At 42.6% G+C, this 19799-nt stretch overlaps 1 protein-coding gene across 5 annotated transcripts in view; it reads left to right on the top strand.

Moving 5' to 3' along the window:
• Nucleotides 1–19799, top strand: part of DCX (doublecortin) — an 81077-nt gene that overhangs the window by 40547 nt on the left and 20731 nt on the right. For all 5 annotated transcript variants that reach the window (XM_014265337.3, XM_014265335.3, XM_014265336.3 and 2 more), the window contains exon 4: nt 17160–17262. In XM_014265337.3, the coding sequence (XP_014120812.1) occupies nt 17160–17262 (103 nt within the window). The remainder of the gene's footprint in view (nt 1–17159; nt 17263–19799) is intronic.

Raw genomic sequence — 19799 nt, forward strand, 5'->3', positions numbered from 1 at the left:
TTACTATTAATCATATTCCTATCATATTCCTGCAAAGCACCAGGGAAGGTTTTCCTGAACAGATTAATCACTAATGAATCTGTAATCTGGCTTTGATCACTCATTCCTTTTGAATGCTGGTAGGTGGAGTTTACATGCCAAGATTTTCTGAATAATGAAGATGCTGCCCCTAAGGACCCTTTGGAATTAATTTTTTTTCAAATTTGGATCTAATCTGTAAACTGGGGTCGCATAGTTATCAAGAAGAAGGGACTCCAGCAAATTATACAGATACAGAGGCTTCCACAAGCTCCTCTGGAAATAAAATGCAACATTCCCTCTCCTTCCGGAGAAAGCTGGAGCAGACAGGTAGAAGAATTGCAGTCACAAGGGCAGACAGGGTGTTATCAGAGGAGTTTGAGCAAACAGCTCTTGAAAGGTTCAATCTCTGATCCTTCCACACCGTGGTTTCCAGCACTGAGCCCTTTTGCAATGTCAGCAACACCTGACAGCAAATATCCAGCCAATAATTATGGTCAGCTTTGACACAACAAAGTGTAAATCTCGTGTCTGGTGAGGCGTGAGTGTCAGAATACGGTCTGCACAATGGCCAAAGGCAGTGCAAATTGTAATTAAAAGCATTTAATTTAAGTTAATCTTCATTAGAAACATAATTATGTCCGCACACAAATTGCTTCAATGCAATTGTCACAGTTGTAAATACCTAGTTCTATTAACCAGCTTTTCTTCAGGATAAACTGGCTGGGAGATTATCAACTGTTTCAGAGCAAAAACCCATTAGTGGATCTGTGGCACGTGTGTGTGTGTGGAATTAGACCAAACTCAGCATCTTTGTCCCTTCAGAGTGGGACCAGCTCACACATCCCCCAGGGCTCCCAATTCATCCTCTGTGCAGAGATGAGAGGATGCTGTCTTAGAAGTTCATTAATTTATTAAAACTTGGCTGTAGAGAAGCAGAACAAATGGCCCTCCCCCAAAAACTTGGCTTTCCAAGGGATGTTTTATCTTCAATGGCACCAGCTTCAGGCTTGTTCCTGTCTTGTAGGTTTGAGTATATGGGAAAAGTCCACTTTCCATGAAGTTTTCCTTTTCTAATCTGATTATCAATGAAATCTGATTTGCCATCCTGATGCCCACATGAGAGCTGCAGGTTTAGGAGCTGTGTTCCATCAGCAGTGCTCCTCTGCTGCGGCTCAAGTGGCACCTGCCAACCCATGTCTGGAATTCTTTCCCTCAGGTCCTTGATTGCCATGGGATTTTGGGCCTGATCCCCCTGGAATATATGGGAAAAGTCCACTTTCCGTGAAGTTTTCCTTTTCTAATCTGATTATCAATGAAATCTCTATGTGGATTTGCTGTCCTGATGCCCACATGAGACCTGCAGGCTTTAGGAGCTGTGTTCCATCAGCAATGCTCCTCTGCTGCTGCTCAAGTGGCGCCTATCAACCCATTTCTGGAATTCTTTCCCTCAGGTCCTTGATTGCCATGGGGATTTGGGCCTGTTTCCTCTGGAATTGACCAGGGCATTTCCCCAGTGGGGTCTGTGTGGTTGGAATCACATCTGCTGCAGAGGAGTACAGAATGTGACACACGTGGGGCTCTGCTGAGGGCAGCCTGACCTGAACCCAGAGAAGTTTCAGAGTGCAAGATTTATCTTAGGAAAGGAACAATTCAGCCTTTTTCACTGCCTCAGGAAACAATGCTGTAGATAAATGTAAGAAATCAAATAGCACTTGGGAGTTGAGTAAAAATAACCTTGTAAGTGGAGTTGAATGCTTGAAATGGATGTCCCACCAACACAGTTTGAAAGTAGAGGGAGTTTTTAAACTCTTGTCAATGCTCTTCCTAAATAATCTGCACTGTTTCTGCTAATTGGCATGAATCTTGCCCTGTAATACCCATAGCAGAGATTTTCACAGAATCCATTGCTAATCCTATAAACTGGTGAGTTTGATAAAGTGGGTTGCTCTGGGCATTGCTAATTTTATTTCCATGCTTTCACTTGCTATCATTCATTAACCCCCAAACAGCAGGCTGGGCTGTGTACACAAACAAGGGAGCAACATCATCTTATTAGGGGCTGTAAGGATGAGTGGGAAATTACAGCATGATGAATATGTACACAATTCAAATGGAATCCCTTTTCTTGTGTGTTGCTATGATGCTACCTGCTGAAAAAACAAAACCAAGTCATCATCAGCACATTGAGAATTAAATCTAGTACAAGAAAATTTTACATTGAATGACAGTATTTTTCACAGATACCCAAGGCACCTTGGGACACAGCTGCTGCTTGTGTCCCATTATTTGTTTCCCATTGCTCCAATTCTGCCCCACACACAGCTCCAGGAGCAGCTCTCCAGCCTTGATCTCAAGGGCTCAGACTTTCTCTCTGGGTGTCCTGCTCACCAGGATAAGCCCAAAATTCCCCCAGATTCTGGGACATCCCTCATCAGCATTAGAGGAGCTGCAAAGGATGGAATTAAAGCACCCCGGGGCTCCTCAGAGATGTCCTTTAATGCAGAATTGGAGTGGATGGCAGGAGCAAGGTGGCAGATCTTACAAAAGTGATGCTTTATTTCTAATTCAATATAGGTGAGTTGAAATGGGATTAAATGGGCACTTTAAATGGAGTTAGAAAGGCAAAGGGTCATCATAAGATAAGACTTCCCAGATTTCCATTTGCATCCTGAAGAGAAGAAAAATATCTGTTCTGGAAAAGACTGGGAACTTTTTCTGTCACTCACTGGCCTAAATCTTACACGCAGTAGCCAGAATAGCACTCTTTTGTTATGAGTTAGTATGTTATTGTGACATAATGCTTAGTTCTATGACCACCTGATGGTCCTTAAATAAATGTATATTTACAAATAACATGTAAATATACATTTATACATTATAAATAAATGTATATTTATACAGACTCCCAGTGAAGGAGATCTGGGTGCAAAACAGCATCTCATTGAGTAACCAGGAGAGTTTTGTTTGCACACATGATCAGAACCCAGCTGAATAAAACTGTGACTTAATCAAACACACCCAGGGACAATGGGTGCATCTACAGAACCAGATCAGAGAACCAGAGGAAAGGGACAGCAGAGTTCTCAGTAAAAACTGAAATATAAGTCAGCTAGGATAAATCAATTTAATACTTCCCTTGCTGTTACAAAGAAATGAAAAGGAGTTGCAAAGAGATTGTACCATTCATTATCTAAGGCTGATTTTCTAGGCAGCCAGTATTTTTCTTTTGTCTAAGAAGGTTGCCTTGGCACTAAAACAAGACAATAGTGTAGATTATGTATTCTCTGGGGGAAAGAAACAAAATATTTAGCCAGGACTACAAAGGGAGAAGAGTGTCAGGTTTTTAAAATTACTTTGGCATGTTTGAGTTCAAGACAGCAAAAGCAAAATGCTTGTTCAGCTGCTGTAGTGTGCAAGTATCATGGCCGAGCTGATGTTCCAGGAATTGACTGCACCAGCATGTTAATTGTCGGGACATGAGTCCCTAATTCTTTCATAAGGATGCTGGTGTGTTGCCTTATTTGGTTACAGATGTTGCACTGCCTGGGCACACAGGGGGAAATTAGAGAAAGTTGTTTTAGCACAGTGACATTTTAGTGAACTCCAGCACCAAATTCCGATGGAAATGTATGTTCTGAACAGGATTTCTTCAGAGACACCAGGGAAAGCACAACACTGGTTTTGTTACAACTACCTCTCTGCACTTATCCCTGCTATTCCAAGCCTCGGAAATGCTGTTTTTCTGCAATTCTTGAGCCCAGCTGGAATTGCAGACATTCAATATTTCTTAGAAAAGCTCAGCCCTGGCTGTCTGTGCTGGATGTTTATGGGAGTCCAGGAGCAAATGGAAATCACACCACTGAGGGGAGGGAGAGGCTGATACTGCTGGATTACCTGTCAGAAATGATCTGCCTCTGAGATGGAAGGGGAAGGCAGCAAAGGGAGGCTGTAAAACATTTCAGGGAGAAAAACTAAAAATACAAAGTTTCAGAAGTGCTGTCAGTATGATCAGGGAGCAAAGCCCAAGTGATGCTCGGTGGAATTCTCCCGTGGATTTGCACCAAGAGGTTCATGTGTCAGCATGGCCTTGGCCCTTCTATTTACATTCCTGCTCATGACTGCATCCTCAGCCTCTGTGCAATGCCTACATATCCATTTATGTATGAGCAGCATTCCCATCGTGAGCAGACAACAAACCTTGCTTCTTTCTTGGCATTCACAACAAAATTAAACTCTGAAACAAACAAAAAACTCCACAATTACAAGCCCAACAAGACACCTGCATCTTTAAATGGGTGTTATTAATGTGTCAGCTTTGCTGAACCTAACAAAGGGTTATTTAAAATCCTTTTGTTTAACTGTAGTTGCAGAGTTTCTGATCACAGTCACAAAGAGGACTCAGAATGCTTTGACCCGGGGCTGGTGGGCACATAATTGAGATCAGAAACTGACTCAAAACCTGCCACGGAACAAGAAACACTTTTGTGCAGAGGTGAGGTGTTTGAGCATTGGGGGATGGATGGTCAGGATGGACAGAGACAGAGATCTCTGCAGCCAGGGCTGGAACTTGGGGTTTATTGCATTTATTGCAAAGGGCCTGGGTGCAGGGCCCTGCTGGGAGCTGCCAAACACAGCTCAGAGCAGCAAAGAGAGAAGAGAGGGGGAGAGGATGAGAGGGTGAGAGAGTGAAAGGGGTAAGAGCGTGAGGTTCCCATTACAATACAATAAATCTTCTTCTGTGTTGAATATTCTGATTCTCACTAATCAATCTAGTACAAGTCCTACAGCATTTCCATATAGCCTATAAGAATCATTACATTACCTTACTGTGTTACATTTGAAACCCTGAAAACTCCTCTTTGGGCCCCTTCTGCCAAGCTGGCAGGGTCTGCTCTGACCCTTGGGCCTGTCTGCAAGCAGAGGGTGTTGTTCCATCAAAAGGGGATCACCTTCAGCCAACCACACCATTGTTTTCCAGTTGTTCAGTAACTGAGCTATCTCAAAGCTTGCTTTCATTTCAGTCTCGCTTATAGTTTCCATATTCTCAAAATCTTTTGCCAGACAACCATATTTATAAGGCTTTCCTCTTTCATTTTCCCCAACATCAAGGATCAGCAGGAAGAGTCAGGGGAGGAAAGAATCTACAATATCCACCCCAGGCAAGGTGAAGAGCGCTGTGAGGTGCCCCCTGTGTTCATTCCTGCCTCACAGGATAGTGCCAGGGGGGATGCCAGATCAGCCCATGCCTGAGGCAGGACAGGGAAGCCCTGTGTGACAGATGCCAGGCTGGTGTCCTGCACACCAGCAGAAAGGATCCATTTACCATGGAAATGAATACTCAGTCTCTAAGGATGGGAGCTGGGAAGAGCTGGAGAGGGAAGGATGGGTGAAGAGCTGAGGAATTCATGCAGACAGAGGAGTTAAAAATCCTGATGCATCATTCCTGTGGTTCAAACAAGCAAAGCAACCCCCAATTATCCCAGAGAGTGCACAAAGGGGATGTCAGGGAGTGCAGCCATCTGCAGCAGGCTGATCTGGGAGCCCTGCAGCCACCTCTGCACCATTCCAGGGCTGGAATGTGCTGTTTCCTAGAGATTGGCAAAGAAACAGACACACTTCTGCTTGTAAGTCTCTGGCCACCTCCTGTTTCCATCATACATCTCTTGGGGGAATCTCATAGCAATTAGTTTCTAATTGCTTCAGTAGTCTACAACTGATTTGATGAGAAATGCCATGCAAACGTAATGGCTCTTGCATGTTTCACAGGAGCAGAAATTAATTGCATCATAATTTTAAAAACCCATGTTCTTTCCATTCCCCCTTTTCTTCCACCACATAATATTTTATATTGCAAAAAAGAAAGGTCAGATATTACAAAGTCATATTTTTGTTTCTCTAATCAGGCGCTCTGTGCCACTGCTCAGTGGCACAGCTCCACCCTGATGGGCTCTGTGTGTTTATTACTGAGCTGTAATTTGAGTGGTTGCTCCCCAAAGCAGTGTGAGCCCTGTAATGCCTCTCCCAGGTGCTGTTTCGTTGGGGTAGGAAGGTTTTGACCTCCTGCCTTCTGGAATCCCTCCAGTAAATCAACTGCATCTTGGCATCATCTCCAAATGAAATCTGCTCGCCACGCAGCAGCGAGGAGACGTGATGGGAGTGTAAAACAGGACAATTTTTCACTGCAGAAATACTTGAACTCACTCCAGACAATTATGCAGCCTGCCATTTTACACATCATCTATTTCACTATTCCTGCATCAATTATTCCATTAACGTTGCTGCACACTAAGCTAGAACCTGTCACTGGTCCTGCAGGTGTGGAAGGGATGAAATACATTGCAAAAAAAAAGGCAAAAAAAAGGTATTTTCATGTGAAAGGCCTTGGGACATCCATTTCAGCAGCCTCTCTACATGTGCTATACAAAGTATTTTTATCTCCCACCCTGCTTAACACTGTTAATTTCTACCCTAATATGGTTTAGCTCAGGATATAAAGCTGAATTTTACACTACTCTGTTCTCTGTCAGCTGAGTTGAAAAGACCTGTTAATTAGAGAAAAAAAAATAATAGCTTTATTCAAAGATTAACAGAAATTAGGGTGAAAACAAAACTCTTCTGATAGGGAAGGGATATGCATTAGCTGTAAATTCAGGATATCTCCCAAAACACAAAGAACAGGTTCAGACTTGTAATTAAGGAAGAAAATTTAGCTCCCTGGAAGGAACAGCTTGATAACAATTGTTACTTTCCTTTAGATTTCATGTAGCATCTGTTACAATTTAATTTTTAAAGGCCGCCATTTTTAATTCCCATTAATCTGCAGAATTAACACTGTGATAAAGATCCTGGCAAACATTGAAATTTAACGAGTCAAAATGCCTCTAGGAGCCTTTACAGAATATTTAAAGAATTGAGCAACAGCACTGATGCTTTGAGTGAGATGAAATGCAAAGCCAGTGTTAATTAGACACAGACCAGTTGCATCTTCCCTTAATTCAAGAATTTGGCTGACTTGGATTCATAGGCTGTAAATGAATTTATACTGCTGGAGGATGGGACATTTGTCCCTCACCAGGTTTGGAGATGTATTAGGAAGATTTGCTTAGTATTGTATTTGCAGGGCACCCCTGAGGAAGGCAGGAATGATGCATCTGACTCCATGTTCTCAGAAGGCCAATTTATTACTTTATTATACTATATTATATTAAAGAATACTATCCTATACTGAAGAATACAGAAAGGATACTCACTGAATGCTAAAAAGACAATAATGAAAACTCCTGACTTTCCAGAGTCCCAGCTTGGCCCTGATTGGCCAAAGAGTGAAGACAACTCACAGCAGAAACCAATGGAACAATCAACTGTGGGTAAACAATCTCCAAACACATTCCACATGAGCAAAACACAGGAGAAGCAAATAAGATAAGAATTGTTTTCCTTTTCTCTGAGGTGCCTCAGCTTCCCAGGAGAAAGATCCTGGGCAAAGGGATTTTATCAGAGAATGTGAATGCCACAACTTGGAGATTGAATACTTCACACTGGTGTCTTTTTTCCATGAAGGTTGATAGCAGGAAGTAAAAATATCAACTCCTCAGCATGTCCCTTGAGGGGATGTGTGTAGGATTTTAGAGATGTAAAAAACAAAGGGGCAAACCCTGTACCTGTGCCCAGCCCCCTCCCAAAGGGGGGCACACACATCCCAAAGGATTGGGGCACATGCATTATACCTGTGTCTGCCCTGGGTTGGGAAACCCAGGATGGCACACATGAGTCCGAAAACATTTGCCAAAGTACCAAATAATATTGAGGGAAAGCATTTATCCTGTTACTCTCTTGAATTATTGTGTTTTGTTGGGTTTTTAAATATTTTATTGCCACTCTTGAAAAGAAGGTGACATAGGCCAAACAATGCCAGTCTTTCTGAGTGAGATTTGTGGGGTTTTGTGACTTACTCAATCATAACCAACATATTCTGTGTACCACAAGTGCCAAGGAGGACAAGGGTGTCCCTTAGAAGTGTGTCAGTGTGCTGCTGTGCCAGCAGAGACACAGCCAGAGCAGAATTTGCTCCTTCAAAGGAATCCTGAAGCCTGACTTGAACTGAAATGTTCCCAAACTCTCCTGATGCACTGATAAAAACAGCCAGTCTGACTCTCATTTCTCCCCAGCACCTATTTTGGAAGGAGGTTACTGATGTCAGCAGGACGTGGGATAACCTGAAATAACTCAATGTCTCAGAGAGGCTGCCTCAGTGAGTAAAGCTCCACGTGTTACAGGGAAACTCATCAGTCATATTTGATGTCATTTCCTTTGTCACTCTGGGTGACTACTGAGGACAGAATTTTCCCTCACGTCTCTTTACACCACATCACAGAGGATGTAGGAACAAATACAGTAGTTTTGTGTGAAATACAGCTATTTTGTGTAATCTCCATTTTCCCAGACCTTTATTTGTTCTGAGATGCTGCTCTGTCCTCCTATGGCTTTGTGCTGGGCAGCAGTTGGGAAGAAGGGTGGGTTGAAAGACAGTGGATTTCCCTCTGGAAATGGAAATGCATGGATATATCAGTTTGTCCCAAAGCACTCCATGCTGCCACAGAGTCCTGTGTTTGTGTTGTAAGCAGGGTGAGGATTTATTTTCCAAAATCTCCTCATCACTGGCAGTGCCTCATTCAAGAGAGACCTGCACAAAGCTGAACAACAGCCTTTCCCTTTCGTGAAACTGTGCACAACAGGACAGCAACAGCTATAGATTTTAGGGGGTTTTTTGGAGTTGGAAATCCCATTAATGGATATTCCAGCCTCCCTTTTACAGCCTCCCTGTGTCCTTACTTTCTAGACTCCCATTTCTATTAGACTTGCTTGACCTTGGCCATGTACTTGTGCCACTTCCAAAGTCTCTGCTGCTCTTCTGTCATCCAAAACTACAGTTTCCTCTCAAGAGTGATGAGGGGATATGGATTAGGATGCAGTTTTCTGAATTGCTAAGTGCTACCTGTTCTGGGGCTATTTGTGCTGGCAGTCTCTCCTTTCAAAGTCAATCTGTCACCCAGAATTCCTCATTTTATGGTTTTCCAATGGAGAAATGGTAATGTTTTATATATTGGTGTGCATGGCTGTGCTCTTTGTTCCCCCAAACTTCACAGCACGTTTATCTCAGCGTAATACCCTCATGAATGCAAGAGCAAGCCTTTCTTCTGCTTAAAAAGAATCAACAGCCTGAATATCTGTTTCACAGTCTCCTCCATATGTATAGGCAATGAGGATAACAAACTAACCTTTCTCCCAGAGGCTAATTGGATTTCACACAGTTTGGAAGCACCACTAATTCATCAGAGATATTAAAATTCAGCTTTTACATTCCTGCTGGGTAGCTTGGCTGTTGACCTCCCTCCCTCCTGCTTTTTGTTCCATTCTGTTTCAAACTTACCCCTTTCCAGTACTTAAATAAACAGGCCCTGTGTGCTGCAGCCCCTGGAGAGCAGCATTTCTTCATGCATGAACTCTTACAAGCTGCTGTGGACATACATGCATGAATGTTCCTTATTCCACTTAAATAAGCATCACAAATGCTTATCCTAGAAATAAAGCATATTGGTCAGGAGCTGGTGTCCCTACTCTGGTTCAGCTGCCTCATAAAGTGGATGTAATCAGTCATGATCAACCTGCTGGAGTTATGCAGCCTAATTTAGAGGATCTGCATTTTTCAGCAGCAAAAAGGTGTAAAGATTCCTTCTGGTGTCAAAGAAAACATTTGATGGTCTTGACTGGCTCAGAACTTTCTCTTCTGTAGGTGAGAAAGGAAGAGAAAAAACCTCTGCAGGAGAGTGGAGTTTGATTGTTTCAATCAAACTGTGTAAGTAGGGCCTGAATGGTCTCTGTGAATACAGGAAAAAGCTGAGATCTCTGAATAATGCATGAAGGAATGGGAAAAATCTCTGTGTTTCTATTGAGAGGTCACAGAGAAACCCAGATGGCCGAGGTGACTTCTCCTGCCCTTGATGGTGCCTCACAGGAGTGAGGGGACAGCGTGGCCATGGTCTGGCCATGGTCTGGCCAGGTCTCCATGTGGACATTTGGTGGCACAGGGGGGCAGAGATGGAAGAACAGGTGACAGAGCCCCTTCCCTCGCTGCTGGGTGGCTCAGAGAGGGCTCCCCAAAGTGCAATCAAAATATTTGTGTCACACAGGCTGGGCATGCAGGAGTGCTCTGGATCCACTCTGCAATGTTCATATTTGTGCTTTTCCTGCTCCTCTTTTTATTGCTTATCAATTTTAAGTAGTATTTTTTTCAGGGAAGCAGATAAGTAATTCTCTTTCTGTGAATGCAAATGTGGAAACTATTGAGTGGGTGTGTGCATACTTTAAAGAAATAATTGAATCCAAACATCTCTTATTTTTAAATGCAGGAAACCAGAATCTAATAAAATGTAAATCAATTCAGTGTCTGCTTTGGGCTTGCAGTCTTCAGGCTGTTAAAAAGAAAAATGCATTAAGTGCTGCGCATTCCAATACCAACATCTTTATTTTCCATTGCATTGCCTTAACCCTTCAGTCTTCTGAAATCTTTTTCTTTGTGGGTGTGGGGTGAGGAGCTTACTATCCATGTTCATCAATTCCCATATTCCTTCTGAATCTTTCTGTGGGTCACTCTGAGTGTGTTTGGTGTGGGCTTTGCTGATTGCAGACACCCAAGTGACACATCATAAAGCACAATTTCCTTTGTGATTTGGGACTTGGGCTCCTCAGACCTGAAACAAGCAGGCCACTGCCAATCTGACTTGGCGTACAGCTGATAGAGGGTAAATAAATCCCTGAGATTGCTGGTGTGAGTTAAAACAGAGTTTAAAGAGGTTTTAGTGCCATTTTCAGCTCAGTGAGCTCTTGGTGCCTGTCTGGCTGCTGGTCTGACTCGCTCAGCTCAGTGCTGAGAGAGAAAGGACAGGAGCAGGCACCTAAAGCACATTATTGTATTTCTCTGATTATTGGACATGTTCAATTTTACAGCACTTATCAAAGCAGCCTAGACAAGAAAAGTGTGTCTTAATTCATCTCTGTTCTTGCAGACATGCAATTGTCTTCTGGGGTCTTTTTGGCCCTTTTTTGGCTTTTTCTGTAGACAGTTTTCCCCCTCTTCTGACCTTTGGAGGCCTACAAGCTGAAGAACTGTGATGATTTAAAGAAAGCAAGTGGAGATCTGTTATCTTTGAACATAACCATTAGATTTGCAGAAACTTAGGGACTTTGAAGCTACTTATGTGCTTATCACTGTTCTGCGGCCTAAATTCCTAAATGGGAGGGAGATTGGAGAGAGAATGGTTTACAAAATAATTATGACTGAGGGAGAGACCTGAAAATAAGAACATTTTCTGTCTGAAAAGGACTCTTCTCTGAAGGATAAGGCGGATGGTTCAGCTCACCCTCTGTCACTGCTGTGCCCATGATTGTCCTGGAGTGACAGTGAAGGACAGTGAGGGACAGTGTCCATTACCTGTGAGGGACAGAGAGGGGCTGAGAGGGGAAAAGGAGCTGGGGAATCCCAACCCTTCAAAGCAGCCCAGGCTCTGCACTGCTGGGTGTTAAAGATTGCAATGCAAGATGTTTTCTGTTACCATCTGCATGGCAGATTACCTTTGTCAAGTGGGCAGTTTGCCTTATCTCTCTCTCTGAGTGACCACAATCACTCCTCCCTTGGGAGGGGACATCTGCTGATAACAGCTATTGAATGTCCCTGCATGGCTGATAAGAACTACAGCATCCCACTGGGAGATGTGAGCCCAGAGGGAGGAGCCAAGCATTCCTACCCAGATATAATCTGGAGATTCTGGAACACCAGCACAGCTTCTCCACTGGATTCCCCAGAGGAACAGCAGCTGCCTCTCATTCCCCTGGATCTTCAGAGGAAGAATCCATCCTTCTCTACAGGATCCCTGCTCCAGCAGAACCAGCCCTGACACTGCAGGAGGGCTGAGCCACAATTCCAATGGGACTGCTGCCAACACCCTGACCCACAGGGTGTCAGGCTGGGTTCTGACTCTGTCAGTGTTGTTCTAGTGTACTGCATTGTTTATTTTTATCCTTTTTATTTTATTTTCCCTTATAAAGAACTGTTATTCCCTGCTCCCATATTTTTGCCTGAGAGCCCCTTAATTTAAAATTTATAGAAATTGGGAGGGGTGGGGAGGGTTTACATTCTCCATTTCAGGGAAGGCTCCTGCCTTCCTTAGCATACACCTGGCTTTCCAAACCAAGACACTGGGTGATTCAGGATGAGGCTGAAGTCCTCAAACTTTTCATTTCTATTTCTTTTTAATTGTTTTATTTATTAATAAATCACAGTTTCTAAATAGTGCTGCTGCCTCCTGGAGGAAGCTGGGGACAGCCAGTAACTCCGAGCTGGGCTAGTGTAGATCCTGTGGTTTTACTGCTCCATTTCCAGGTGAACTCAGAATTTCTGGCATTTCAGCAAACTGTGAGCTCACATGCAGGGATGTGTGTGTGAGCAAACTCCATTTTGTCAAAATCCTGAAAAATGCTTAGTTCTACAAGTGCTGTATTAAAATGAGGCAGGGGCTCAGCAGCTCTCACAAGGCTGCAGCTTTTCCTCTCTGCAATTAAAATTGCTGCAGCAGACACTGATGGACTGTCACTGCAGAAACCCCAGCTAGGCTGCCCTCTCAGGGAAGCTTTTTCTCATATAAGCAGAGAAGGATTTAATTTAACAAGGAAAACCTAAGGAATTGCAAACTAATCTCTACAGCCTTCTATTTATTCTATAATATATATTATAAGGGTTTTTAAAGATCAGACCTTGGCACAAAGAAAAATGCTACCATCAGACCTATTAGGAATAATGACTTTGTAAGAAATAAATTTGTGCCTCATTGACAGGGCTGTGAAGATATGATTTCCTTCTTTGGAATTGCTTAAGCTACAGGAATTGGAGAGTAAACATTTCATGCAGTATGATCCTTTCCCAAGTCAATATTGTCCTTTCAGTGCTGAATTTCAAATTCAATATTATCCTTCCTTAAACAAAGGCGTGCTTGGAAATCAATGCTATTTATCTTGTCTACTGTAGCCATAAACACCAGTTTAATTTTTTATTGTAGATGAAAATGCTTGGAGACTGAAAACTGCAGAAAGAGAAATTCTTCCTATTTTGCTGGCTCCTGGTGTCATTGCTGAGGGTGCATGACAACAGCCACCAACAAAATCACCATTTTCAAGTGGCAGCATTGCTCCTTGCACTATCTGCCTACTATTGGGTTTTGTCCTGTGCTTTAATAAATTTATGACTAAAAGCAAAACACAACATTAAAAAAAATATTTTCAGGTTATCATCTGAGGTCAATTTTTTGTTGCTATGATTCTTCTTTCAGGGTTTTTTTTCATGGTGTTCCAGGTGAATTATTGGATATAATTAAAGTGATAGATCAGAGTAAGCTAAAGCAGAAAATATTCTTTCAAAAAGAAAAGTCCGCACTGCTCGGGGGGAAACTCGTACTACATTTTTCTATCGATCGATCGATCGATCGATCGATCTATCTATTTATTCATTTATTTATTTAAATGAAAAAAAATCAGATAAAAGACTTCTGAAGAATGGAGAGAAGACCAATAATTTTATTTGGGAGCAACATTAGTGCAGGCAGAGGTTTGGCCTTGCCTGTCAAGAACCACCCTGAAACATTCCATACTGGTTAATGAGTTCTCAAACCAGTTATCCCAGCATGGCCTCACTTCCCAGCTTCATGTCCCTCAGGGATGAGCATATCCAGGGCTTTTTCCTGGTGGGTTTCTTTTTTCCTTTTTCCATGCCCCCTTCAGACAAGCTGGCTCTGGTGCTCTCAGATCCAGCAGAGAAATCACATTTTTTTCCCAAAGAAAGTTTACTCCAGTGGCTTCCTGAGGGCAGGAAACCATCTGGGACGTGTTTCAGGACAGCGATCAAGGTCTGGGGTTGAATAAACAAAAGGTAAATAGAAAATACCACACACATGGTGAACATAAGCAACAGAGCTACAGGCCCCATAGCACAGGAGCCCAGCTATTTTCTGAATTTTGCAATGTTTTGCACTATTTAAGGAAAGTGGGGTTGGGTTTTGGCTGTCCTTTCTGCTGTGTTGTGGTGAGCTCTGAGTAGTGGAAGTTACAACAGGAAACCAAAAAGGAACAAATAGGGCGAAGGCAGAAGTGATTGTTTCCTGAATATTCAGAGTTCAGCAAGTAGATTATTGAATTCTCTGCCAGCCTCCAGTGCTCACCAGCTGTTCATAACTATTATTTTATATATATATTATTTTATATATATTATATATAAACATATATATTATATATTATATAGTATATAGTATATAGTATTATATGTATAATATGTATAATATATATTATATATATTATATATATTATATATATTATATATATACTTATGTGTATATATAACACTATTATTTTTTATATATATATAATTTTATATATATATATATATATATATATATATATATATATATATATATATATATAGCTATAACTACTGTGTGTATTTACACACAATAACTGCTTTCTGGAGGAATAGCCATGCAAAAAAGGTAATTGCAAGTGTCTCTGTTCAAAATGCAGTCAGATTCCTGCCCTTGGACACTCTGGAACTTCTCTATCATGTTTGGACCCTTGGATCTGAAGATTTTCTTGATTGCCTGGACTTTGTTTTTGCTCAGGGTGGTTGTGGGCAGTCAAGGACAAAATCCACACTTGGACTTCTCAAGTCAACAAAAGAGACAACAAAAGACATCTGTGGGCCCTTTCTGATGTCATGCAAAAGGCTGGGAAATTTCTGAAGTCTTTTGATCCAAGTTTAGATCACAGATTTAACTGCACAGTGGAGCAGAGCAACCCATGGGTCTTTTCAGTGGCACAAGTGTGGTACTTAGCATTCAGATGGGAACTGGTGTGCTGAGCCAAACCCAATTATTTGCAAATGAACCAGTGCCACACATCCTCAGGGGGAGGGCTGTAATACCAAGTGCTGGTTTGAAATGTCATCTTTTTTTTGGGACAATTCTCTATAGATGAAGTTAGCCATTTTCAATCTAATTTTAGACAATCAAAAATAGGAATTCACTGGAGTTAGCACAGAAAATTTTAACTCTGATCATCAGAGCCACAGCAGATTTCAGCCTGCTCCATTTTGAAAGTCATGACAATGTGAAAAACATTCTTTTCACTAAGGTTTGGCATTGTAAGCTGAGCTGGCACTCATGGGCAGTGCTTTAATTATACATTATAGTAACCAGTGTGAAATACTGAGCCTTATTAAGATAGCCAAAAGCCTTCTTTAGAGCTGATTTATTAGAGCTTGAAATTAACTTTTCACAGTCCAGCTCCAAGAGATCAGTAGATAGAGAAGCTCAGCTCTGCCTCCAGTGAGTTCCCCATGGTTATCTCCAGTGCTCTCCGCAGTCCCTCCCAGTGCCCAGGCATGGCAAAACCTGCTCAGCAGCAGCAGCAGCAGCAGCAGCAGCAGCAGCTCTCAGCCTCTCCCCTCCATTACAAACACCAGAGCTGACCCTGGGCTTGCTTGGGAAGGTTTCCTGGGAAAGTGGAGCTTTGGGAAGCCACCCTGGGCTCTGCTGGGTGCTTGGGTGTGTGGCTGCCCAGGCTGGCTCTGCTGGAGCTGTTCCACACTGGGGTGATTGCAGATGAGCATTTGTGCTGCTCCTGACACATCTGGTCAGGATATCTGGGATATCAGGATATTGTTAGGAATTGCCGTGTTAAAGCAAGTCCATAATCTGCAGATCTCTGTTTGTGACGGTGTTCACAGGGGTCCCAGGATGAGGGAAGAGATGAGGATCTGACTCCATGTTTCAGAAGGCTTGATTTATTATTTTATTATATATATTACATTAAAACTATACTAAAAGAATGGAAGAAAGGATTTCATCAGAAGGCTGGCTAAGAATAGAAAAAGAAGAATGATAACAAAGCTGTTGTCTCGGACAGAGAGTCTGAGCCAGCTGGGCTGTGATTGGCCATTAATTAGAAACAACCACATGAGACCAATCCCAGATGCACCTGTTGCATTCCACAGCAGCAGATAATCATTGTTTACACTTTGTTCCTGAGGCCTCAGCTTCTCAGGAGGAAAAATCCTAAGGAAAGGATTTTTCATGAAAAGATGCCTGTGACATCTGTCAGCTGAAAATGGGGAGGAGCTCCCAGCTGATGGGATTTTAAAGTAGAATACAATATGGAGATTGTTTACCCAGAGTGATCGTGTTTTGTTCCCTTGGCCTGTCAGGCCCAGGTATGTGTGTGTGAGTTGGGACTGTTGGGGGACAGTCATGAGATTCTGGGCAGTGTGTTCAGAGCTGAGTGTTGGGAGGGATGAAAGTTTGACAAGAAAGTCTCACAGATATGTGTGCTTGGCAGAAAGATTTTTAATGTAGAATCTGAAGAAGGAATAGAGATGGAAGCAAGTTTTGATATAGAAGAAAAGAATTGCTGAGCCAGTCTTACTGGATAACCAAGGAGGCAAAGGGTGTGTTAGTTAGAAGGGTTTTTATGACTTAGAGCAAAGGATAAATCCACCCCAAACAAGAAGATGTTTTTACCAAGCAGAAAGCACAGGTAAACAAGGCAGCAAATGTGGCAAGTAGAAAAAAGGTCTCAGAATTTTCCACTGCAAGAAAACTGAAAAACAACTTCTAGCTTTAACTGTAATGCACTAACTTTTAGTGATTGGAGAACAGTAACATAAATATTGTAATTATAGTAGTTATGACAGGCTATAGGTAAAAATTAAGGTATAGATTGGTTCTACTGTATGAAGATGCTCAGCAAAGAAAATGCATTGTAATCAAATCAAAGGGTCTCCAGGCCTGCCTGCAGCTGGAGCTGACAGCTGTGGGCACAGCTCTGTCACCCACAGCCCTGGATGCTGTAACTCTTGGATGGAATAAACTGCATTTTGGAGAGCTCCTGGAGTTCCACATCCCTCATTCATGCTCTTACAGTTGAATGTTTGGCAGATTCTGTTTAGATGTAATGTAACATAGTGTAATATAGTATAGAATAATATAGTATAATAAAATAATTAATTCCCACTGAAATACATGCCTGTGCTCTCTCTGCAGGTGACCTGTCTGCACGATTTCTTTGGGGATGATGATGTGTTCATCGCCTGTGGCCCTGAGAAGTTCCGCTATGCACAGGACGACTTTTCCCTGGATGAGAGCGGTAACGTCAAACCCACCCTGAGCCCTCACTGCACTGCCCTTCCCTGCTCCTCTCTGAGCTCAATGCTTCTGGCCTGCTTTATGAGACCCAGCACATGGAATTTAACTCTAGGAATGTGTGTGACTGTGTTCACAGGGGTCTCAGGTTGAGGGAAGAGACGAGGACCTGACTCCATATTTCAGAAGGCTGATTTATTATTTTATTATATATATTACATTAAAACTATACTAAAAGAATAGAAGAAAGGATTTCATCAGAAGGCTAGCTAAGAATAGAATAAGAAGGAATTATAACAAAGGTTTGTGGTTCAGACTCTCTGTCTGAGCCAGCTGACTGTGATTGGCCATTAATTAGAAACAACCACATGAGACCAATCCCAGATGCACCTGTTGCATTCCACAGCAGCAGATAATCATTGTTTACATTTTGTTCCTGAGGCCTCTCAGCTCCTCAGGAGGAAAAATCCTAAGGAAAGGATTTTTCATATAAGATATCTGTGACAAAGGTGTTTTCTGTTGATGGGGTGACAAAACTGTCCTTTGTCTCTTCAAAAAGGAAAGCCCAGAAGTTTCTCCCTTCAATTAGGTGGAAAAAGCCACTTCACAGGCTCAGGGGACATTATTTCAAACTTAAGGATAGCCAATTGGACAGAAGTCAAAAAGTCTCACTTGGGCAATTTACTAGAAATAGAAGTCAACAAAGAATCTAATTGCTTTTGTGAGGTGTTTTACCAAGAGCAAGAACCTCTTGCGCCTGGCTCGGTTTTTCTCTGTTTGTTATTTTGCCTTTTCTTAAACCTTTTTGTTTCCAACACTGCAACAGAAGCCATCCTGCTGATTTTTATGCCTCCAAGGGTAGCTGAGCTGCCTTGGGTGTTTTATAGACCTCCAAGAGCTTATGAGACCTGGCTCAAGAAGGCTGCTATAACACTCTACATCCTTTTGGGATACTTACCCAGTCAGAAGTATTATAATCAGGCAAATACTGACTGAGGGATAGTCAGAATAAATTAAGTCCTAGAGCATTTTGACATTTACTGCAAAATCGCGGAGTGTTTATACTTTCAATTTTCTCCAGTCACATTCAGATAGGTGCATTTTTCTTGAGAGCTAATCATCCTTATGTAGACACATGCATATTAAAAATGGAAACAAGCAAGAATTGAAAAAAAAGATCACATTTCCACTACTTACTTCTGCTGATTCAAAAAGCAGGGCAATAATTTCCTTTTTGGGGGCGTGACTGGGACAGCGCTGTTATTTTTCCTTGTTACCAGTGCCAGCAGAAATCTGTAATAATGTGAGTCTCTGTGATCAATTACACCATGAAATCTTTGATTTTACAGAATATACAGAGATTACTTATAGGCCTTACCACCTACCCCACCTGGCAACTGTACCCACCTGTCTGCAGGTGCCAGTGAGTGCAGCAAGAGGAAATTAATGTAATTTTAACCATTTAAACGAAAAAAAAAGTGCTCTCCAAGCATCTAGGCACACCTCCCAAAGCTCTAGGTGTGCTGTGTGAGGAACACAAGCCCCATCCTGTCCTATATGCTGCAAACTGGCTCAGTATTGAGGACCAAAGAGGATTTTTGCTGGATGCCAGGAAGCCAAGCAGCCTCTAATCTCCAAACACCGACTTTTTTATTACTCCCTTCCAAGCCTGATTTTATTTTAGTGCTTCTAAAGTGCTTATTTAGGTACTCCTGACCTGTGTACTCCAGATGAACCCATTTGATGGTCTTGTGGTAATTCAAAAGAAGCTTCCAATGTTCAGCTGAGACTTTGCAGGCAGAGAATAAAGCCTGTGGAAGTGATCAGTGAGCTGAGCTTCTCGTTGTTTTTCACCACTCAGCAGTTGAGTCAGCTCCACAGGGAGCTCCACGCTGGAAAACAGCTTGGATGCAGAACAACTGGGTGGAAATCCCAGCCCTCTGCCTCTTCTTCTGGGCACTGCTTGCTTCTCCAGCTTGGATTGCTCTGGCAGAAGGAAGCCAAGTTTGCTGCTGGGAAGGCAGTGAGCAGCTCCAGAGGTGTTTTTGGAGCAGCCTTGCAGCTCCCAGGGAGCAGATGAGGAGCCCCAGCAGTGTTTCCCCATTGCACACCCATCACCCTTCCTCGTTCCGTCCATTTGCTGCCAGGAGAGCTGCAAATCCTGAGGTTTTGCAGAGGAGTGTCACTTCATAAAATCTCCTCTGTCATGGGGAAATTTCTCCTGCCTGTTTGGATGACACACACCAGGATTGCTGGTTATTAAGTTCACTCTGGCAGGACGTCAGGAAACAAAAAGAGAAGCAGCACAAGAGAGGATTATGTCATCTTTTTCCTCCTGGCTGCCCACCACAGCTTCCACCCTCTAATCCTGCTCTGAGCACCTTCCAGATGACATTGCTCTGTCCCTTTTGTACCCCCTGGTTTCAGCACGGTGGAAATGTCACACTTTGGTGACATTTAGAGTCCTTTTCACACCAAGCTCAGCACAGCCAGGTTTCCACCTCCTGCAAAAGCTCAGGGATTGCCTCTGACACTTGCCAA

Source organism: Zonotrichia albicollis, chromosome 14, assembly GCF_047830755.1.
Source record: "Zonotrichia albicollis isolate bZonAlb1 chromosome 14, bZonAlb1.hap1, whole genome shotgun sequence".
Classification (NCBI taxonomy): domain Eukaryota; kingdom Metazoa; phylum Chordata; class Aves; order Passeriformes; family Passerellidae; genus Zonotrichia; species Zonotrichia albicollis.